The sequence below is a fragment of the Cydia strobilella genome, chromosome 24, assembly GCF_947568885.1.
Source record: "Cydia strobilella chromosome 24, ilCydStro3.1, whole genome shotgun sequence".
Lineage (NCBI taxonomy): Eukaryota > Metazoa > Arthropoda > Insecta > Lepidoptera > Tortricidae > Cydia > Cydia strobilella.
Genome location: NC_086064.1, coordinates 604,468 through 622,530, shown reverse-complemented (window position 1 = coordinate 622,530; position 18,063 = coordinate 604,468). Strand labels below are relative to the sequence as shown.

At 38.4% G+C, this 18,063-nt stretch overlaps 2 protein-coding genes across 2 annotated transcripts in view; both read left to right on the top strand.

Moving 5' to 3' along the window:
• The first annotated feature begins 94 nt into the window (after window positions 1–94).
• Window positions 95–2,354, top strand: LOC134752244 (DNA-directed RNA polymerases I, II, and III subunit RPABC3). The gene is made up of 2 exons (XM_063687873.1): window positions 95–476; window positions 872–2,354. The coding sequence occupies exons 1-2, from the start codon at window positions 184–186 to the stop codon at window positions 1,029–1,031; spliced, it is 453 nt and encodes a 150-aa protein (XP_063543943.1). The 5' UTR covers window positions 95–183; the 3' UTR covers window positions 1,032–2,354.
• An 11,206-nt stretch (window positions 2,355–13,560) lies between these two features.
• Window positions 13,561–18,063, top strand: part of LOC134752285 (single-minded homolog 1) — a 101,546-nt gene continuing 97,043 nt past the window's right edge. Inside the window, exon 1 of the mRNA XM_063687944.1 lies at window positions 13,561–13,773. The gene's annotated coding sequence lies outside the window, so the exon portion shown is untranslated. The remainder of the gene's footprint in view (window positions 13,774–18,063) is intronic.

Below are 18,063 nucleotides of genomic sequence, written 5' to 3'. Positions count from 1 at the left end.
ATATTTTTTGTTTCAGATTTTTGTAACGTCTTTTCAAAGTAAGCATATTGCAACATTAATATGAATAGAAAAAAAAATAAACGTCAACGTCAAAAATGTCAAACAATTTGGCATGAGCTTTCCAGTTCGGCGGCGGGTTGTTTTCTCAGCGTTTTATAGCAAAACTAACACAAATACCACAAAATGGCAGGTGTACTATTCGAAGACATATTCAACGTAAAGGACATGGATCCCGAGGGCAAGAAATTCGACCGCGTCAGTCGTTTACACTGTGAATCAGAGTCGTTCAAAATGGACCTGATTTTGGATATTAATTCTTGGATATATCCGATGGAGCTTGGGGACAAGTTCCGTCTGGTGCTGGCGACAACGTTGCGGGAGAACGGGTACCCGGACGGCGGGGAGTGGAACCCCCTGGACACGGAAGGAAATCGCGCGGATAGCTTCGAATATGTCATGTCGGGCAAAGTTTATAGGTTAGTTTTGTATTGACAAATATAAAAGAATCATTTACATAGTTTTATATATATAAAGAGACGGGCCTTACAAGCACTAAAAATGGTGAAGACCCCGAGCCAGGCACAAATTTCGTCAGTCATCGCCTCCCGGGCGAAAACTCGTATAGCGGTTTACGGCTATGTATGATGAACTCTCGTGAACGTCAGCTGCTGCTCCGTTGGTGGGTTGCGGAATGGGTATATATATATATATATATGGATAAATGATTTTTTATTTGTATTTATTATTTTCTTTTTTTGTAATATGGTAGGGGAGTAATCAGTTTTAAGTAGTAGATTTCAGTGTTTTCAAGTGATTTATTTATTTTATATCTATCTTTGGTCAATACTAATATCATAAATAATTTTTTCAGGATAGAAGGTGACGAGGCAGCGATGGAGACAGCGTCCCGCCTGGCTGCCTACGTGTCATTCGGGGGGCTGCTGATGCGGCTGCAGGGCGACGCCAACAATCTCCACGGCTTCGAAGTCGACCAGCACATGTACCTGCTGATGAAGAAGCTTGCTTTCTAAATGAGTCATAAAAGCTGTCGGGTTTTTGAGGTCGAATTTTCTTTCTTTCATCTTGTTCACGGGTAACCAGAGAGATGCATGTAACTGCATCGAAATATCGGGAGCTCGAAAACAATACAAAGGGTACTGATTATATTTTCACGATTTGACTTATTATTATTCACAACGACGGGACTTAATCGCGTAAAATAAGTTTTAAATTTACCTCCGACCTTTCGAGGACGGCGTTGTCCCCGTGGTCTCGGAAAAGACTGGCTAAAGTTGACATCAACATCTTCTAGCCGCGCGAGTTTTTCGTACTACCCGCACTTGGTCTTGTTTTATTAACTTGAACGTTTGAGTTTTCTCCGAGATCACGGGGACAACGCCGTCCTCGAAACGTCGGAGGTAAATTTAAAACTTATTTTAAGCTATTGTCCCGTCGTAAATAATAATGAATACAAAAGGCAATTACAGTCCATATCCTGGTCAACATGAGTATAGTGAAACTAACCGTGAATCATTCAAAACCGTTAAAGTTTATGTTAATTTCGGTTAAGTATCTATGTATGTCACTAAATTGCACATAAACAAGTTTATACAAAATAGACATAACAATGTAAAATATGTAAGTCAAATTTCTGTGCATGATGGGTGTTAAATCGTCACCACTGTGTGCAAACTGTCAGAAGACTGATGACTTGTCTCACGTGTTGTTGGAATGCGTCCGGAATTCGGACTTTAGAAAAAGAATTTTTGGTAGTCTGGGCTCCATGCACAATGGACAGATCAATTGTTGGTTGGCAGAGCCTATATCGGACAAAGCAATCAGTGTTTACCACTTTATTGACCTCTCCCTTGAGTAGGGAACTATGATAGCACCCATGAGGCTGACATGTTCACCTAGAGTGTCCAAAGCCTCCATAAAAACCAGATAAAAAAAAAAAAAAGTGTACTGTCCGCGCTCTAATTCCGTGCATTCGGAGGTCGAGGAAGTGGGGGGGTGTGCGCCGCGCCCGTACGTACAAAATGACACTACTCTGTGAGGACACCCAACATTCCTAACATTCCTGAGCCGCGCACGGAATTCGCGCGCGGACAGTATGTACAAAGGCGTACTACCACATTTTTTTTGTAACTCATAGGAACATTTTTAGTACTTATTTTGTGCAGAACAGGGAACTCATCCAAATTTTATCGAATTATGACGAAAAAAAATTCGACAAATAAAAAAATGGTCCATCTATGATATAAAAAAGAGGTTTTAAGATTAAGGGTATCCTTTTGTGATCCTCACATCTTTAATTTGTAAGGTTAGTATAATAATAAAATGGTATATTTTTATTTAGTATTTTATGTTTAATCCCCCTGGTATTTTGAGTCACACGTCACACGTCACACCATGGAATTTTCAGTGCTGCTACTCGACAATAGATGACAATAGTGGTCGTAGGAAACATCATAACAGCGCCCTCTCGTAGCGAGTAGCATCGACTCTCCAACCTACGGTACATATTTAATTCGATAGATGGCGCTAGTAGTCTTAAAATGTAACCATTTTAACTAGTTTTACATTGTTCATTTAAATACTTAAATCAATACTTTTAATAGTTATAATTAATTAAGAGTATTTCATGATTATAAACTGGAATAGATATCATACACTAAAGAAAAACTGACCAAGTCCACCGGTGGCCGAGCCGGGAATTCTCAGTCCCAAATTCTCTGGTCTGGTACCTATATGCTATCTTTGAAAGGATATTTCATGATTTACAGATATACCATGGATTATACCATTGAGATTGTACAGTCGCCATCAGATATGTCGGAGCGGCCGAGGTGCTCAAAAATATCTGAACACGCACCTAGCGCCTTGACAATAGAGGCGTGTTATATTTAAGAGCTCAACGAGGGAGAGGAGTGTTAGGGTCGGCAACGCGCGTGTAATATCTCCGGTGTTGCAGGCGTCCATAGGCTACGGTAACTGCTTACCATCAGGCGGGCCGTACGCTTGATTGCCACCGACGTGGTATAAAAAAAAAAGATATTTGTGAGCACCTTGGCCGCTCCGATATATCTGATGGCGACTGTACGCGTGTCTCACCACATGAGGTATCTTGCCTACGGTAGTGAAATAATGAAGGGCGTAACATAATGTTTGCTAATGAGGGACTATCTATGCCTAACGGGTCACTCACGTATTTTAAGTCGAAAAACGCTCGACATGTTTTACTCCGTACCGGGGAGTGTCATCAGGAGCTTGCGTTGACGGTGACGGTAGATATGCCTTGCTGTGCCTCTGCTCCAAAAAAAATGTTCTGTGATCAATTATAATGTAGACATTTGAAATCAAAGAGATTTATTGTAAAATAAATAAAATTAACAATAGTATTACTCGTGTATCCCCAATTAGAAAAAAAATAACTTACTATTTTCTTATAAATCTTATACTTTTATGATTTAACTTAACTTTTATTTACTTTCCAATCCTGCACTTTATACCTTTCTGCTTTAATCTTTACTCTTGATCAGGGGCGTAGCTAGAGGATATGGCGCCCGGGGCAGTCACCAAATTTGCGCCCCCTGACGACTGACAAAAGTTTCCCTGCTGCTGCCTTGCCCATTTTGGCGCCCCCTCTTGGATGGCGCCCGGGGCACTTGCCCCCTCTGCCCCCCTCCCTCCCCTAGTTACGCCACTGCTCTTGATATCAGTCCTGTTTGTAGTCTAGTTGACAAACAATATTTAATATCTCCAATGAATAATTCGATAGATGTCGCTACACGCAGGTTAGATCGCGCAAGCGTTGTGTTCTTCTAGATTATGTATATATTGAAGTCGGCCAACTTTAAATCAACCAAACCCTTTATCTGCTCACTGATTATACTTTTTGGAAGGACACGTGCTGTTGTTAATACCAGCAACTCACGTTGTCTTAATCATACATCATACACTTAAAGAGTCCCCGGCAAGCTCGGTTCTCCATACAAACGTAGTTACGCTCTCATTTTTAAACGACTAGCTAAATTGCTCTGAAACTTTTTACATACAGTTATACCTCTCGCGTCGAATGATAATCCCTATGACATGCTATGACAGTAATTTTTAGGTCCCAAAGGGTAAAAACGGGACCTCACTACTAAGACTCCGCTGTCTGTCTGTCTGTCGGTCTGTCACCAGGCTGTATCTCATGAACCGTGATAGCTAGACAGTTGAAATTCTCACAGGTGATGTATTTCTGTTGCCGCTATAACAACATTAACAACAAATACAAAAAAAAAATTAAGTGGGGCTCCCATACAACAAACGTGATTTTGTTGCCGTTTTTTTCGTAATGGTACGGAACTCTCAGTGCGCGAGTCGGACTCGCACTTGGCCGGTTTTTTTATATGTATTAATTTGGTAGCTGTCACGTTTGTAGACATTTTTTGGAAGTTTAGCACATTTTTTTATATAGAAATATATTTAACATTCATTCATAGGTGGGTATTTTTCTATATTACTTTAATTTTTAAGTAGTTTTATTTCAATGTTAGTTTAGTTTTAACATTTAAATTTAAGTAATAAAATACGGTAAAAACATATATAATGGCACTATTACACTTTGTCATATCCATTATGACGTAACGGATGTCATGATGACGTATAAATGCTACCTGGGATGTAACATTTAAATTTAAGTAATAAAATACGGTAAAAACATATATAATGGCACTATTACACTTTGCCATGTCAAAGTCTGTACAGACTTAGACATGTGCACATTTTTCGTCATTTAAAAAGTCAAGCGGCGTGCGCGACGCTCGCCACGCGCCGCTAATGAGCGCGTGGACGCGCCTTAATTGGGTTTGTTCTTTGCTTGTTAGGATCGGTGACAGGAAATAACAATAGGTAAGGAGTCTATTCATAAAGATTTATACGTCAGGAATAATACCTACTTAGCAAAGTAGAGAGTAGTACGTTAAGCCACAGGATAAATAATAGTACTACCGTACAGAAAGGAAACTTCCTACAGAACCGAAGTTTGACACAGGGACCGGCCCGCTATCCCTTATCGGGGCTTTATAAGGGTATTGCATAAGGCTTAACTCACCATACCCTTTGCCAGACGAAACCCTTTGTATTGCCTTTAAAAACCCTTATATAAAGCTACCACATTTGAGTAATCGGTAGCCCAAATACCCTTACAAAACCCTTATCATCCGCTCACCAACACCTTGCATATTGCTTATAAGGGTTAGCCTTATAAAGGGCTTCCCTTTTAGCATATAAGCGTGCTAATTTAAGTCGTCTACCTTGTTTATAAAGCACACATTACTTCGAATCCGAGCGATCGTCGGCGGTGACGGCGGCGTTCTTTGACTAGGCACGTATTTTCTTTCCTTTTCATACACTACCGTAGATATATACCAATCCTGTCTCTTTTACGCAAAGGGAAACCTTTATAAAAAGCGCTTAAAGATAAGGGTAACCCTTTTGGTTAGCTTTTCGGTAAGGGTTAGTCAAAGGTAAGGGTATGAATGGGCTTGCAGTTCAAAAGGGAACGTCTTTCAATGTGTTAGCCGTGTTTAAGTATCGCCCATTGAAAGGGTTTTATCGCGGAAAGGGTTGGCCGGTCCCTGGTTTGACAGCGGTTCAGGGTTGAACCATGATGTTTCTAATATATGGCACTATCCCTTTCGGCTATTTAGGGTTGTCAAAATTCAGGTTATTATCTTATCTGTGGTCTTGCACGCAAAGGGGCATCAAGTTGTGCCAACCCTAATAATTGCTCGGAGCAATGCTGAGCCGAACGGAGCCGAGTTTGCCCGAAGCGAGGAGTTTCACACCCCTGGTTAAGCGCGTAGAATTTCGTACACTTGCAAAATATAATCACGGATCACGGTCTATATCCCAGTCATTATAAGTCTAAGTTTAGTTACCTTCGCTGTCTTCGGATTCGGATCATTTTCATTTATTCGCTGCAACCATGGCGTATTTTCTTAAAATTAAGCAATAAGTACAGACAGCATCGAAAGTAGCGGATAAAACTACGTGTTCAGTATAGTTTGTCAAAGGACTGTCTCATTTCAAACATAGACAGAGAGAATCATACTATCTTTGTCTTACACTAGTACTAGCACCCAAAAGAAAAAGATTATAGTTTTTTGGTTCTTATTTACTGACAAGTTTGAGCAACTACAACTCATCTGGAGTAGCGAGGCTACTGGCCGGTGACACAAAAAGGTCTATAAAAACAATAACTGACATAATAACTTTAGTGTTATTAGAATCGCGATAAAAACCACCGCAATTATACAAACCGCATTATTATACTTCTGATGACGGCGGGATGGCCAAAAAGCGAAGGGCGCAGTACCTCGATGTATTAACTTCACAGTTTAAGTGTACGCTAGCAGTTCATGAAATAAGCATTCGGAAATATTAACTAGCAATATCAAGAAAACACTGCTTATAATTGTATTATTGAGGTAAATTCGAACAACTTAATTTTAATCACAAGTCAACATCAACTAGGTAGTTCTAACGAAACGCGGTACAGTTCCTAAGAGACTAGCGCACTGTTCCACTGCTGGAAGTAGAATGACCTCTCGCCATTCTCGTGCCCCCTCTCATAGACTCCGTACAACGCCGCAGATGGCGCTGGCGTTCCGCAGCAACTTCCGACGAGTCATGAGTACGGACTCATGACCATTTCAGTCATTTGACTATCCGTAATCATGACTAGGATGCGACAGATATATGATATAAATAACTAGCGACCCGCCCCGGCTTCGCACGGGTAGTTCAACTAATTAACACGAAACCTACAAGTTATACATATAAACCTTCCTCTTGAATCACTTTATCCAGTGGCGTAGGGCGTAGCGTTATCTAATTTAGTCGTGGGCGAAATCGCACCTGCGAGGCCCTTTTCTTTCACTGCCCTAAGGGGCCTCGCGCGAGGCACCCCTTGGGGCGCGAGGCCTTCGGGCCCACTTCGCCCACGCCTTGCTACGCCACTGACTTTATCTATAAAAAAAAACTTATCTATTAAAAAATCCGCATCAAAATCCGTTGCGTAGTTTTAAAGATCTAAGCATACATAGGGACAGACGGGCGGGCAGACAGCGGAAAGCGACTGTTTTATACTATGTAGTGATCTATAGTGATAGTGATAGTGATATCTTATAATGATAGTGATAATTATATTCAGTGGAAACCTAGCCACCCCACACTAGCGTCTTGTAAGCGTCGGCGTTATGGAAATTGGCGTCGCTGCGCAGTTGCGCCAACGCTGTGTCGAGTAGCAGCCATAGAGTTGTGTAAGTTAAGTGTACCCCAATAATAAAAATAACATCAAGGAGCTACCACCAGCAGAGGCCTCCGCCAGCAAGAGGACTCGCAACCACCGGTAAGGCAAGCTTTATTTGGGTTAGCACATTGAACTCTTATTACTAACCAATTACTAACGTATCCGACACACAGAACCAGAATTTTGGGCCATGACTTGTTGTCGTTTTGACAACAAACCATAGAAGCGGAGTCTCGTGACCTAAACGCGTAAGCGCCATTAATTTTACGGCGCTTACGTTTTATTCGCGTGGTACAGGTTGTTATTGAGACAATTTCATTGTTTGGTTGGTCTCTCTCAATGGGTTAGCATAGCGCACATTTTTATACAATCCACTGGCTTTACGCCACAGACATAAAACCGTTTAATGGTGATTTTAAGACCAATCTTTACAATTACATAATTTTTATAGATCCGATTATGTTCAATCATGTTTCGAGTATGGTCTTTGAAATATAATGAATAATAACATAATTTTTTTGAAATAAAACTATGAAAACGGATTATATCGCGTATATTGAATTTATAATACATCCCGACGTTTCGAACTCTTTACAGCGTTCGTGGTCAACGGGTGACTGAGGAAAAATTACAAAGTGCAAAAATACCCACATACTAAAATAATGAACAATCATAGACTACAAACTTTAAGGCTGGTTGTACATGCAAAATCGGTTCATAAGGCTAGTTATACACTATAATTATTTTTCAAGTAAAGATATATATATATATACGCGATAAAAACTATGCCGGCTCCAACCCTACACCACGGACCCGAGAAGATTTAATTCCCTCCTAAATTGTAGGAGGGTATCCCAATATGGGACCAGCAACAAACTCGGCGGGACACATCTTTTCAAAACATCAGAATGTCCAGCATCATCCAACACTAAGGTCTCACAGTCTATGTCTCGCTTGCTCCTTTATCAGATGGACTACAGGATCCCAAGCTGGCTGGTTTCATGAGTAACTATCGCGGTAACCGAAGACAATATTATAATTTTTTTGCTTTTTTTATACCACGCCGGTGGCAATCAAGCATACGGCCCGCCTGATGGTAAGCAGTCACCGTAGCCTATGGACGCCTGCAACACTAGAGATATTACACGCGCGTTGCCGACCCTTTAAGAACCTGTACACTCCTTTTTTGAAGAACCCCATACTGTAGCCCCTCGGGAAAACCTCGGCAGGGAGCTCATTCCACAGCCGAAGCGTCCGCGGGAGGAAATTCCTTGCACAGTACGCGACCATTTAGGTGCTAGGGTGTGAGGATGAACACCTTGCCGATGGCGAGCGGTGCGGTGATAGAAAGCGGCCGTTGGCATCATGTCAAACAGTTCTTCAGAGCACAGCCCATTGTACAAGCGGTAGAACACACACAAGGAGGCGAAGTCTCTCCTTAGACTTAAAGGTTCAATACTGCTTTACTAACAAATAGTTTTTCTTAAAAAACTGCTTAAATAACATCAGTTTCAAGGACATTGGGTGTTGACAGCCCCCTTAAATTAATACAATACATCTATTAACATAATACATCTATTAATACAATACATATTATTAACTTATCGTTACCAGATCGGACGATGTGAAAACGCTCAAAAGCTTAAATAAAGTTTTCAGCGAGTGACTAGCATGAAGTAATTATGAAAATGAGTAAAATCATGCAAAAGTCAGAGGGAGCTGATGCGAGGTGGGGGCGAGAAAGGGGGTGAGGGGGGTTAGGGAGGGATGATTACAGTTTTCTCATTAAAACTTTGTCATTTAACTCGCCGGGGACTATTCTACAGATATGAATGGATACCCTTTTATTGTCTATCGTGTTATGCGTCACTCTTACACTAACAAACTTTTTTAGTTTTTTTACAAAGTGATTGCTACGTTGACAGATCGCAAAAATTACCGGTTCTAAACGTTCATATTCATTGCCAGTTGCCACTGTGACAAGATACGGAATGATACTGAAATTAAATTCTGATGTACCTAACATAGTCAGTACATACTTATTTTAAATTAATTAAAATAATATTGTCTTCGGTTACCGCGATAGTTACTGTGAGACCGTAGTGTTGGATGATGCTGGACATTCTGATGTTTTGAAAAGATGTGTCCCGCCGAGTTTGTTGCCGGTCCCATATTGGGATACCCTCCTACAATTTAGGAGGGAATTAAATCTTCTCGGGTCCGTGGTGTAGGGTTGGAGCCGGCATAGTTTTTTTTTTATCGCGTATATATATATATCTTTACTTGAAAAATAATTATAGTGTATAACTAGCCTTATGAACCGATTTTGCATGTACAACCAGCCTTAAAGTTTGTAGTCTATGATTGTTCATTATTTTAGTATGTGGGTATTTTTGCATTTTGTAATTTTTCCTCAGTCACCCGTTGACCACGAACGCTGTAAAGAGTTCGAAACGTCGGGATGTATTATAAATTCAATATACGCGATATAATCCGTTTTCATAGTTTTATTTTAATTAAAATAGTTTTATTTCGTAAGTACTGTCACAGAAGTGTCAATATCCTCTCAATACAATGCTTTCGTAGAAAGTTTATAATAAAAATACTTTAACAAAGAGTCACTCATTTACGCGCCAATTTACGCTCAAAATGCCGCGTGTCGCAAATGTCGCAATAGACCCCCGTAGGCCGAGGGGCGAAAATTAGTTCAATCAACAAAATGGCCGACGCGATTAACATTAGTTGATGTTTGTTCATCTCGTTAATGTTCAAGGTATATTTATTAGGAAAACATATGTTTCATCAATGTAGGATTTATACTATTTATTTATTTTCATAGACAATTTGTAGACATTTACTTTCTTTTTAAATCTACTTATTAAAAATAGATTTAAACTTTGTGTGAAATGAAAGTATTGTATAAAATATTTGTAAGTCGGCTTTCTCCCACGCCGACATTTTCAAAGTAAGTATAGTTGGTCAAGCAAATCCCGTCAGTAGAAAAAAGGGCGAAATTCAAATTTTCTATAGGACGATAACCCTTCGTGCCTACGATTTTTAAATTTGTCGCCTTTTTCTACTGACAAGATTTGCTTGACCAACTATATGTGTAAAAAATTGAAAATGTGAACATTTTTAATAATGAATTCTATGGATATTTCGTGTTAGTAAGTAATGGCAAGGTTGTTTATTACAAATCAAAAACCCAGCCAGACATAATCGCTTTTAAGAAAATTGAAGAACAGAAAAACTTGAGCCGTTTCTCAGTATATTTTCATAAAATATCACTGTTTGTGTCATAAAATGCATTTAACAATAAATAAACCTGAACACTTAATTTATTTCAGTGCAAATGCAAAACGCACAAAGAAATCTGTAAGATTTATCACCCACAATGCTGGCTTACTGGTTCGCGCCAAAACAATAAATTAAGAAAATTTTCTGAGACTCAATTTACGTTCGAATTTCAAAATTTAAATCGGATGGAATCTATTGGCGGCGCCGCGGCCAATGAGAGCGGAGGGAGGCGGCAAGAGGCAAACGCCAGATGGAAATTAAGTGTTTTTTTAAGAAACCCGTTTCCAGCGTTTATGGCGGGAAATGGGTATTTTATTCTGATTTACTGCGCATTTTTTTGGAATTGTCGTTGAGTTGAGAAGTTACAGTTATTGTCTATGTCTATGGTTTTTAGGATTCCGTATCGAAGGGTGACAAAAAGGCTGTCTGTCGGTCCGTCTGTATGCGGGACGTAAATTAAGAACTTTAGTTGTAAAGTTGTAGGTAAATTTACAAAAGAATAGCTATGTTTTTATTTCTATTACATAATATAAAAACTTCAGTGTACCACAAAAAAACGGGTATAATGCGAGTCAATTTTAAATTAGATTGTTTTATTTAAACATTATAATATTATAAATATTATAATATATGATATGACCACGGATGTATATTGATATGACTAGGGTAGAGTTAGACCATCACATAGAGTAACTTATACTAGAGCGGTACTGTCATAGTAAATTTTGTAACCACAGTAAATTCACTGCCATCTGTCGACACACTTTAAAACTAAAAATGAAGATTTATAAAAATACGATAAAATGTATTTAAATATGGATAAATGATTTTTTTATTTGCATTAATTATTTTTATGATTTTGACCCATGTTCTTTCACTGATATGCGTTAACATTGTTAAATAACAAACGAAACCGTCAACGCCATCTATACGACAGTAGGCCAAAGCTAGTAGCGCCCTCTGATTGAGAATCAAATTTTCTTGATTTTTGAGGCACGTTTTTTCCTTAGACTGTATCCAACTATTACGGAGTTATATCTATCTTTGAACATGATAAGTCTGCAACGATTTTGATAGCACACGCAGTGCAAGTGTTATTTATACGTCATAATTTCATAGATGTTTGACGATTCAAATAACACTTGCACTGCGTGTGCTATCAAAATCGTTGCAGACTTATCATGGTCTAACTCTATTTGTTCTTTGGACGTATGGTAGCTCTCTCTTTAGTAGAGCCAAAGATAGATATAACTCCGTAATAGATGGATACAGTCTAAGGAAAAAACGTGCCTACAAAATCACGAAAATTTGATTCTCGATCAGATGGCGCCACTAGTTTTGGCCTACACTCGTATAGAGGGCGTTGACTGTTTCGTTTGTTATTTATAATTTTAACGCATACCAGTGAAAGAACATGGGTCAAAATCATATAAAAATAATTAACGCAAATAAAAAAATCATTTATCCATATTTAAATACATTTTATCGTAGTTTTACAAATATTTATTTTTAGTTTTAAAGTGTGTCGACAGATGGCAGTGAATTTACTGGGGTTACAAAATTTACTATGACAGTACCGCTCTAGTATAAGTTACTCTATGGTAGAGCTATTACGATAATAGTTCTCGTAGCGCGGTAACAATGTAGTTTTTTTTTTCAGGCATGGCCCATAGAAGTGTTAGTAACAAAAAACTTAAATGCTAATGTTAAACGTTACGTATTATTCTCTACGAACTATTTTACATCAGCTCTGAGCTTGAAACATTTGCTACGCCGTAGCACAGCACCCAGTATAATTTTTAGAGTTCCGTACCCAAAGGGTAAAAACGGGACCCTTACTAAGACTCCGCTGTCCGTCTTTCTGTCACCGTGCTGTATCTCATGGACCGTGATAGCAGACAGTTGAAATTTTCACAGATGATGTATTTAAATTCTGTTGCCGCTACAACAAATACTAAAAACAGAATAAAATAAATATTTAAGGGGCTCCCATACAACAAACGTGATTTTTTTGCCGTTTTTTCGAGTAATGGCACGGAACCCTTCGTGCGCGAGTCCGACTCGCACTTGGCCGGTTTTTTCTTTGACCTTTTTTAACCACTGTAAATGTTGATATGTATTCATCAGGGATATTAACTTAATTTTTTTCTTGTTAGTATCTAAGGAAAGTTTACAATGCTACGTCAACAATCGAGCCAATTCGAGTTTTATTTATTCGATCTGTTTCCGATATGATACTGATCTGGCAGTGTCAAAGGTGACATTACTTCAACCGAAAAAGTCACTTTTGACACTGAAAGATCAGTATCATATCGGAAACAGATCGAATAAATAAAACTCGAATTAGCTTAAATGTGTAAATTCATACGTAAAGCAACTGCCTTAGCTAACCGTCTTTATTCAATGATTCTATGCTTTAAAAAGCTACCTTATACCAAAGAGCTCAAAGTTTAAAATTCATTGAATAAAGTACTAAGTAACATCGCTCGCATTACTCTAATCATTGTATCGAATAGTAAAAAAAAAGGATAAACATGCAATATTAGCTTCTAATTCAACGGAATAAAGTCCATCACTAAGTCCATCATCAGTAAGTCCATCGTCTGTTATTGAAATTTACACATTGTGTGGTTATTCAAACCCAAAACATGAATCTAAAATTTAACTGTCGTTAAATTAGTTGCAGTAAAAAGTGTATGCGTAAATATCGTGTTTACTTTTTAATTTTATTTATAACCAAGTACCATAATATGCGTTGTGTACTGAGAAAAATTTCCAGTCTATTCATCCCACCACGTTTACGAGAAAATCGTTTAGGTGTGGAAAATAGGTAGTTATTATCAATAATGAACAACGCAAGCTTTCCATAAAAGCTAACGCGGTAACGTGTGACAGCGCTAGCGAATAAGCGCGAACGAGACGAAAGCTCGCTGTCAGTCACCCGCCGACCGCGCGCCTGGCGACACGAGCTTTCTCTTAAACTAATTAATTAACCTATTACCTCGTTTTGGAACACACCTTTTGTCTATGTTTAAAAAGTTAAAAATGTGACGCGTTCGAATTTTAAAATTGTGAGTGCAGTGATGTGCTGAGTCGATGTTTTGGTGCGAGTGTGATGATCGGGGATGATTGCGCGTGCCGGACTTTTTCAGCGCCTATTGGATTCTTATAAGGTAAAAAATTGTTGTAGATTTTATATCCTGAAACAGATTTTAAAACCAAAATTGTCACTAATAAGTAATAACCTATTGTAATATGTAAGGTAATGATTTTGCTAAAAAGGTTAATTCATTAGATGAATTTATGAATAAAAACAATGTTATGTGATTATTATTAAAATGGGATACTGATTATTGTTAATATAAAATAGACACAAGATGTAAATATGTATAATAAAATTGACATGTAACTCTTGTTATGAATAAAGAAACTGAACTGAACTGAATAACAAAGGAATACTCCTTGAAATTCAATCAGAAAAAGAACAGGATTACAAAGGCAATTATGATTTGGTTGAACTAAAATGTAATGTTTAACGGAAAATAATGTATTTGGGTGCCTAGAGAATAACTAGGTATGACACGCTGAGAACCTATAAATTGGCGCTATATTTTATCGATACTTACGAGAAACTCGGTTCCAGAACGTAGTCAATTTAATTTTTAAAATCGATAATTAATATTGCATAAAATATCAAAGTGCATATTACTTCATTACTAGAACGTAGAAGAGATTGCTATTTAGCGATAAGACACCTGGACGCTTAGGTACCCGCAGTATTTTTTATTTTTTTTTAATATATAAATATTTATATGCCTTAAGGCATTAAGTCCGCCTTTTGTACCTTCATGTATTGTGCAATAAAGCTTAAATAAATAAATAATAAATAACGAGCTTAACAATGAAGAGTAAGTAGTCGTATCATTTTATTTATTTAACTCTGTTCAGTAAAAAAAACTACATGTTTATATTATTTATGTTATGTTTACATACAGTAAGTGTAAAATAGGGTACCCTTAGGATCATACCTATATAAAAAAAAACGATACAATAACAACTTAAGACTAAACTTAAGCCTAGTCAAAAAGTCCCCCCCGAGTTGTCCCTGGCGCAAAGGTGCCCATCACACTAGCCGCGTTACCACGTTGAATTGCGATGGACAACCTTTGCACCAGGTACGAACCCGCGCGGGCGTCAGACCCCTTCTCCCTAATGCGACGTCCCACTTCCCTAATAAAGGCAAAAGCCTCTGTCCCCCAGCACCCAGTAGTCTCAAACGCCAGGAGTACAAAATAATAGCTAACTGCCAGGTTCGCGTACTTATCCCGCTTTTTGATCGCGCGCACTTTTTGAGTGTAAAATTATAAATTAAAGAAACATGTTTTATAATAAAATAAATAAATAAAATAAAAATAAAATAAAATGCGTTTATTTTCAGACAACTCATAGGTCCATAGCATTGTTAGTAAGTTCTTAACTAAAAAAAATTAAACTAAAATTATTAATACTAAATAAAATAAAAATTATTTATACTTTTCGACGCCGTGCCAAACACAAAAGCTGTCACTCGGACGCCACGTCACCGAAGTGTCAATACTGAAATTGAACTTTATGCACATGCACGTAGGTCTATGTTGCTCTGTGGTCTGTGACGGATTAATCCGTCTTTGGCGTTGGACCTGCGGTGCCGATATATCCGTCATTGGCGTCCACAAGGTTAAACAATCTGATTAGTTAAGTGACATTAATTGTATAATTATTATTTACGAAAACGAAAATTAATCGGATATAATTACGATTTTAAATTATAGACCGCGGGCCAGGAACAGATTTCCATGACCAATCGCCTCCCGGGCGAAAACTCGTATAATGGTTAACGGCTATGTATGATGAACCCTCGTGAACGTCAGCTGCCGCTCCGTTGGTGGGTTGAGGAATGGCAGCAAATAAAGTATATTTTTTTTGTCATCGCCTCCCGCTTGATACTTTGTCATATGAGTTTAGATGCTATTGTAAATAAACACAATCGTCAGCCGATTGTATTCCTGTGGAAAGACCGTCAGCTGGTCACATGAACATGTAAAAGAAAATTGTTTTCAGTCATCGGCGTCATCGCCTCCCGTTTGATACTTTGTCAGATGATAGTTTATATGCTATTGTTAATAAAACAAATCGTCAGCCGGTTGTATCGCGGTGGAAAGACCGTGTTACGCGTTTCGGTGGATGCCATTCCTCAACCCACCAACGGAGCGGCAGCTGACGTTCACGAGGGTTCATCATACATAGCCGTTAACCGCTATACGAGTTTTCGCCAGGAAGGCGATGACTGGCGGAATTTGCGCCTGGCTCGCGGTCCATTACCTTCGACGTTTTAAGGACAGCATTGTCCCCGTGGTCTTGGTGTCATGGTACTTTTGCCTACCTTGACACTGATCTGCAGTGGAAACTCTTGCAAAAAAACACGACGACTCGAACAAACACGAAATATTAAAGAAATAAAGAATAAAGCTCTTTACGAATAAAAATGCCTTACATGATACATCATTTAAAAAAACCGGCTAAGTGCGAGTCGGACTCGCGTTTTAAAGGTGGACCTTGATGTCAAACTTATAACCCTTAATTTTGCGTAGGGGGTTTAAATAGTACATTATTGTCGAGGCTCGGAAGTAGCTACTTGCTGGCTGAGGATTCGTTTTAAACGGACGACCTTGGGAGTCCGTTTAATTGAATCCGAAGCCAGCAAGTAGCCTTCCAGCCTAGATATATAGTGCTTTTCTCAAAAATGGCGCAATAAATACAAATATAATAGAAATATTTTACAGAAGCAACGTTCTTATGTATATATTTTCACAGAAAAAAGTGAAAAGATTTGCTTTGCCGCCTTTTTATTTTTTTAATTAAAAATAGAAGTGTATTTTTCTGCTGAAAATACGCCAACCTATTTGAGACACCTAAATAGTCGCGGTACCAACATTATAATAATAAGTACTGATCATCTGTTTGGCTGTTTCATGGACCTATACGTTCATTTGATATGGCCACTTCAACTTTTAAAAAGTTTGGAACTCGACAAATAATGGAATTTGTATGCAACATTGCAGTCCCGAAATCGAGACTGCAATGTTTTTAGCATTTTAATTTTTTGATTGACCATAAACTACGCACTTCGCGACCTACTTTTTAACCGGCAACGTCGACTTTGCCGTCCATTTTTGAGAAAAATAATATAAATTCTTATATCTTAATAAACTTATGAGAGATGTATTAATATTTAGTACGTACATACCTACATGGTTATGTAGCATAATTTCTAAAATCAAATATCTTAAGTACGAAATTCCTAAAGATGCATTTTAGGAATTTCGTACATCTCTACGTCGTTCTACCGTCAATCAACATATTTTCTAATGTCTAAAGTACAATACTGCTAGTGCACGAAAATACTAACGACCTTTTTTCATACGTCCAGTTGAAAATGTATAAATTGCGAAATTTCTAACGATATTTTGTCCTACGTTTAGCTGACACTTCTTTCACAACTTAACTAGACGGAGCTTCGCTTCGCGGGGCTCCTATTTCTGGGCGGTTTCCCCTTCGGGCATCTGAAGCTACCCAACGAACCTAACCTACCAACAACCTACCTACGCTTTTTCCCCTGTTTTCACGGACGTCATACTAAATCAATAGGTAGGTAGGTTAGGTTCGTTAGGTAGCCTCAGATGCCCGGCGGGCAAACCGCCCAGAAATAGGAGCCCCGCGTAGCAGGGCTCCGTCGACTCAGGGTAAGAAGGAAATGTTCTCGGAAATATTGAATTTCAAAGTACTGTCATTAGGCTTTTTATACGTACCTATTCTATTAGACATTTTAACTTTTAAAATATTGTCATTAGGCATTTTGTACAAAGGAATATTGATTTTTAAAAATGAGATCGCTCGATTAAAAGTATATTAGGACTTAGGACATGCATCTTTAGGAATTTCGTACATTACACATTTCGATTTTCGATGGTCTATTTTTAGGAATTTCGTACTTAGAAAATTTGATTTTAGAAATAATGCTACATAATCACCTACATATTGTGCATGGAGACTATATGAAGGAGCCAAATCTCTATGTACGAAAAGTGTCCATCAAAAAACAGTAATTAGGCGGCGCCACCATACACCGAAATACTACTAAAAACAACCTACGTAATTTGGTCGGGTTTGTTGCCTTATATGGTTCATTATATATATATACTCATGTCCCAGAGCCTAACTAGCGCCACCGGAGAGATTAGGAACTATTATTTAAAGCTGAAAGCGGTCACTTTTGCAACAATTCTGCCATAAGAGATTGGCATCCTTTCTATACCATCCATAATATTGTGTGTATAAACGATTGTGAACTCAACTCGTTGCAACAACATGCAACGTTAACGGCCGTCGGATCGTTAACCTGCATGAAGTATTAACGTTTGGTG

What these genes read in the sequence shown, in the direction of transcription:
- LOC134752244 (XM_063687873.1), top strand. Translation starts at nt 184, where the DNA reads ATGGCAGGTGTACTATTCGAAGACATATTCAACGTAAAGGACATGGAT. An exon ending in ATGTCGGGCAAAGTTTATAG is followed by an intron (nt 477 to 871) that starts GTTAGTTTTGTA and finishes TAATTTTTTCAG; the next exon opens with GATAGAAGGTGACGAGGCAG.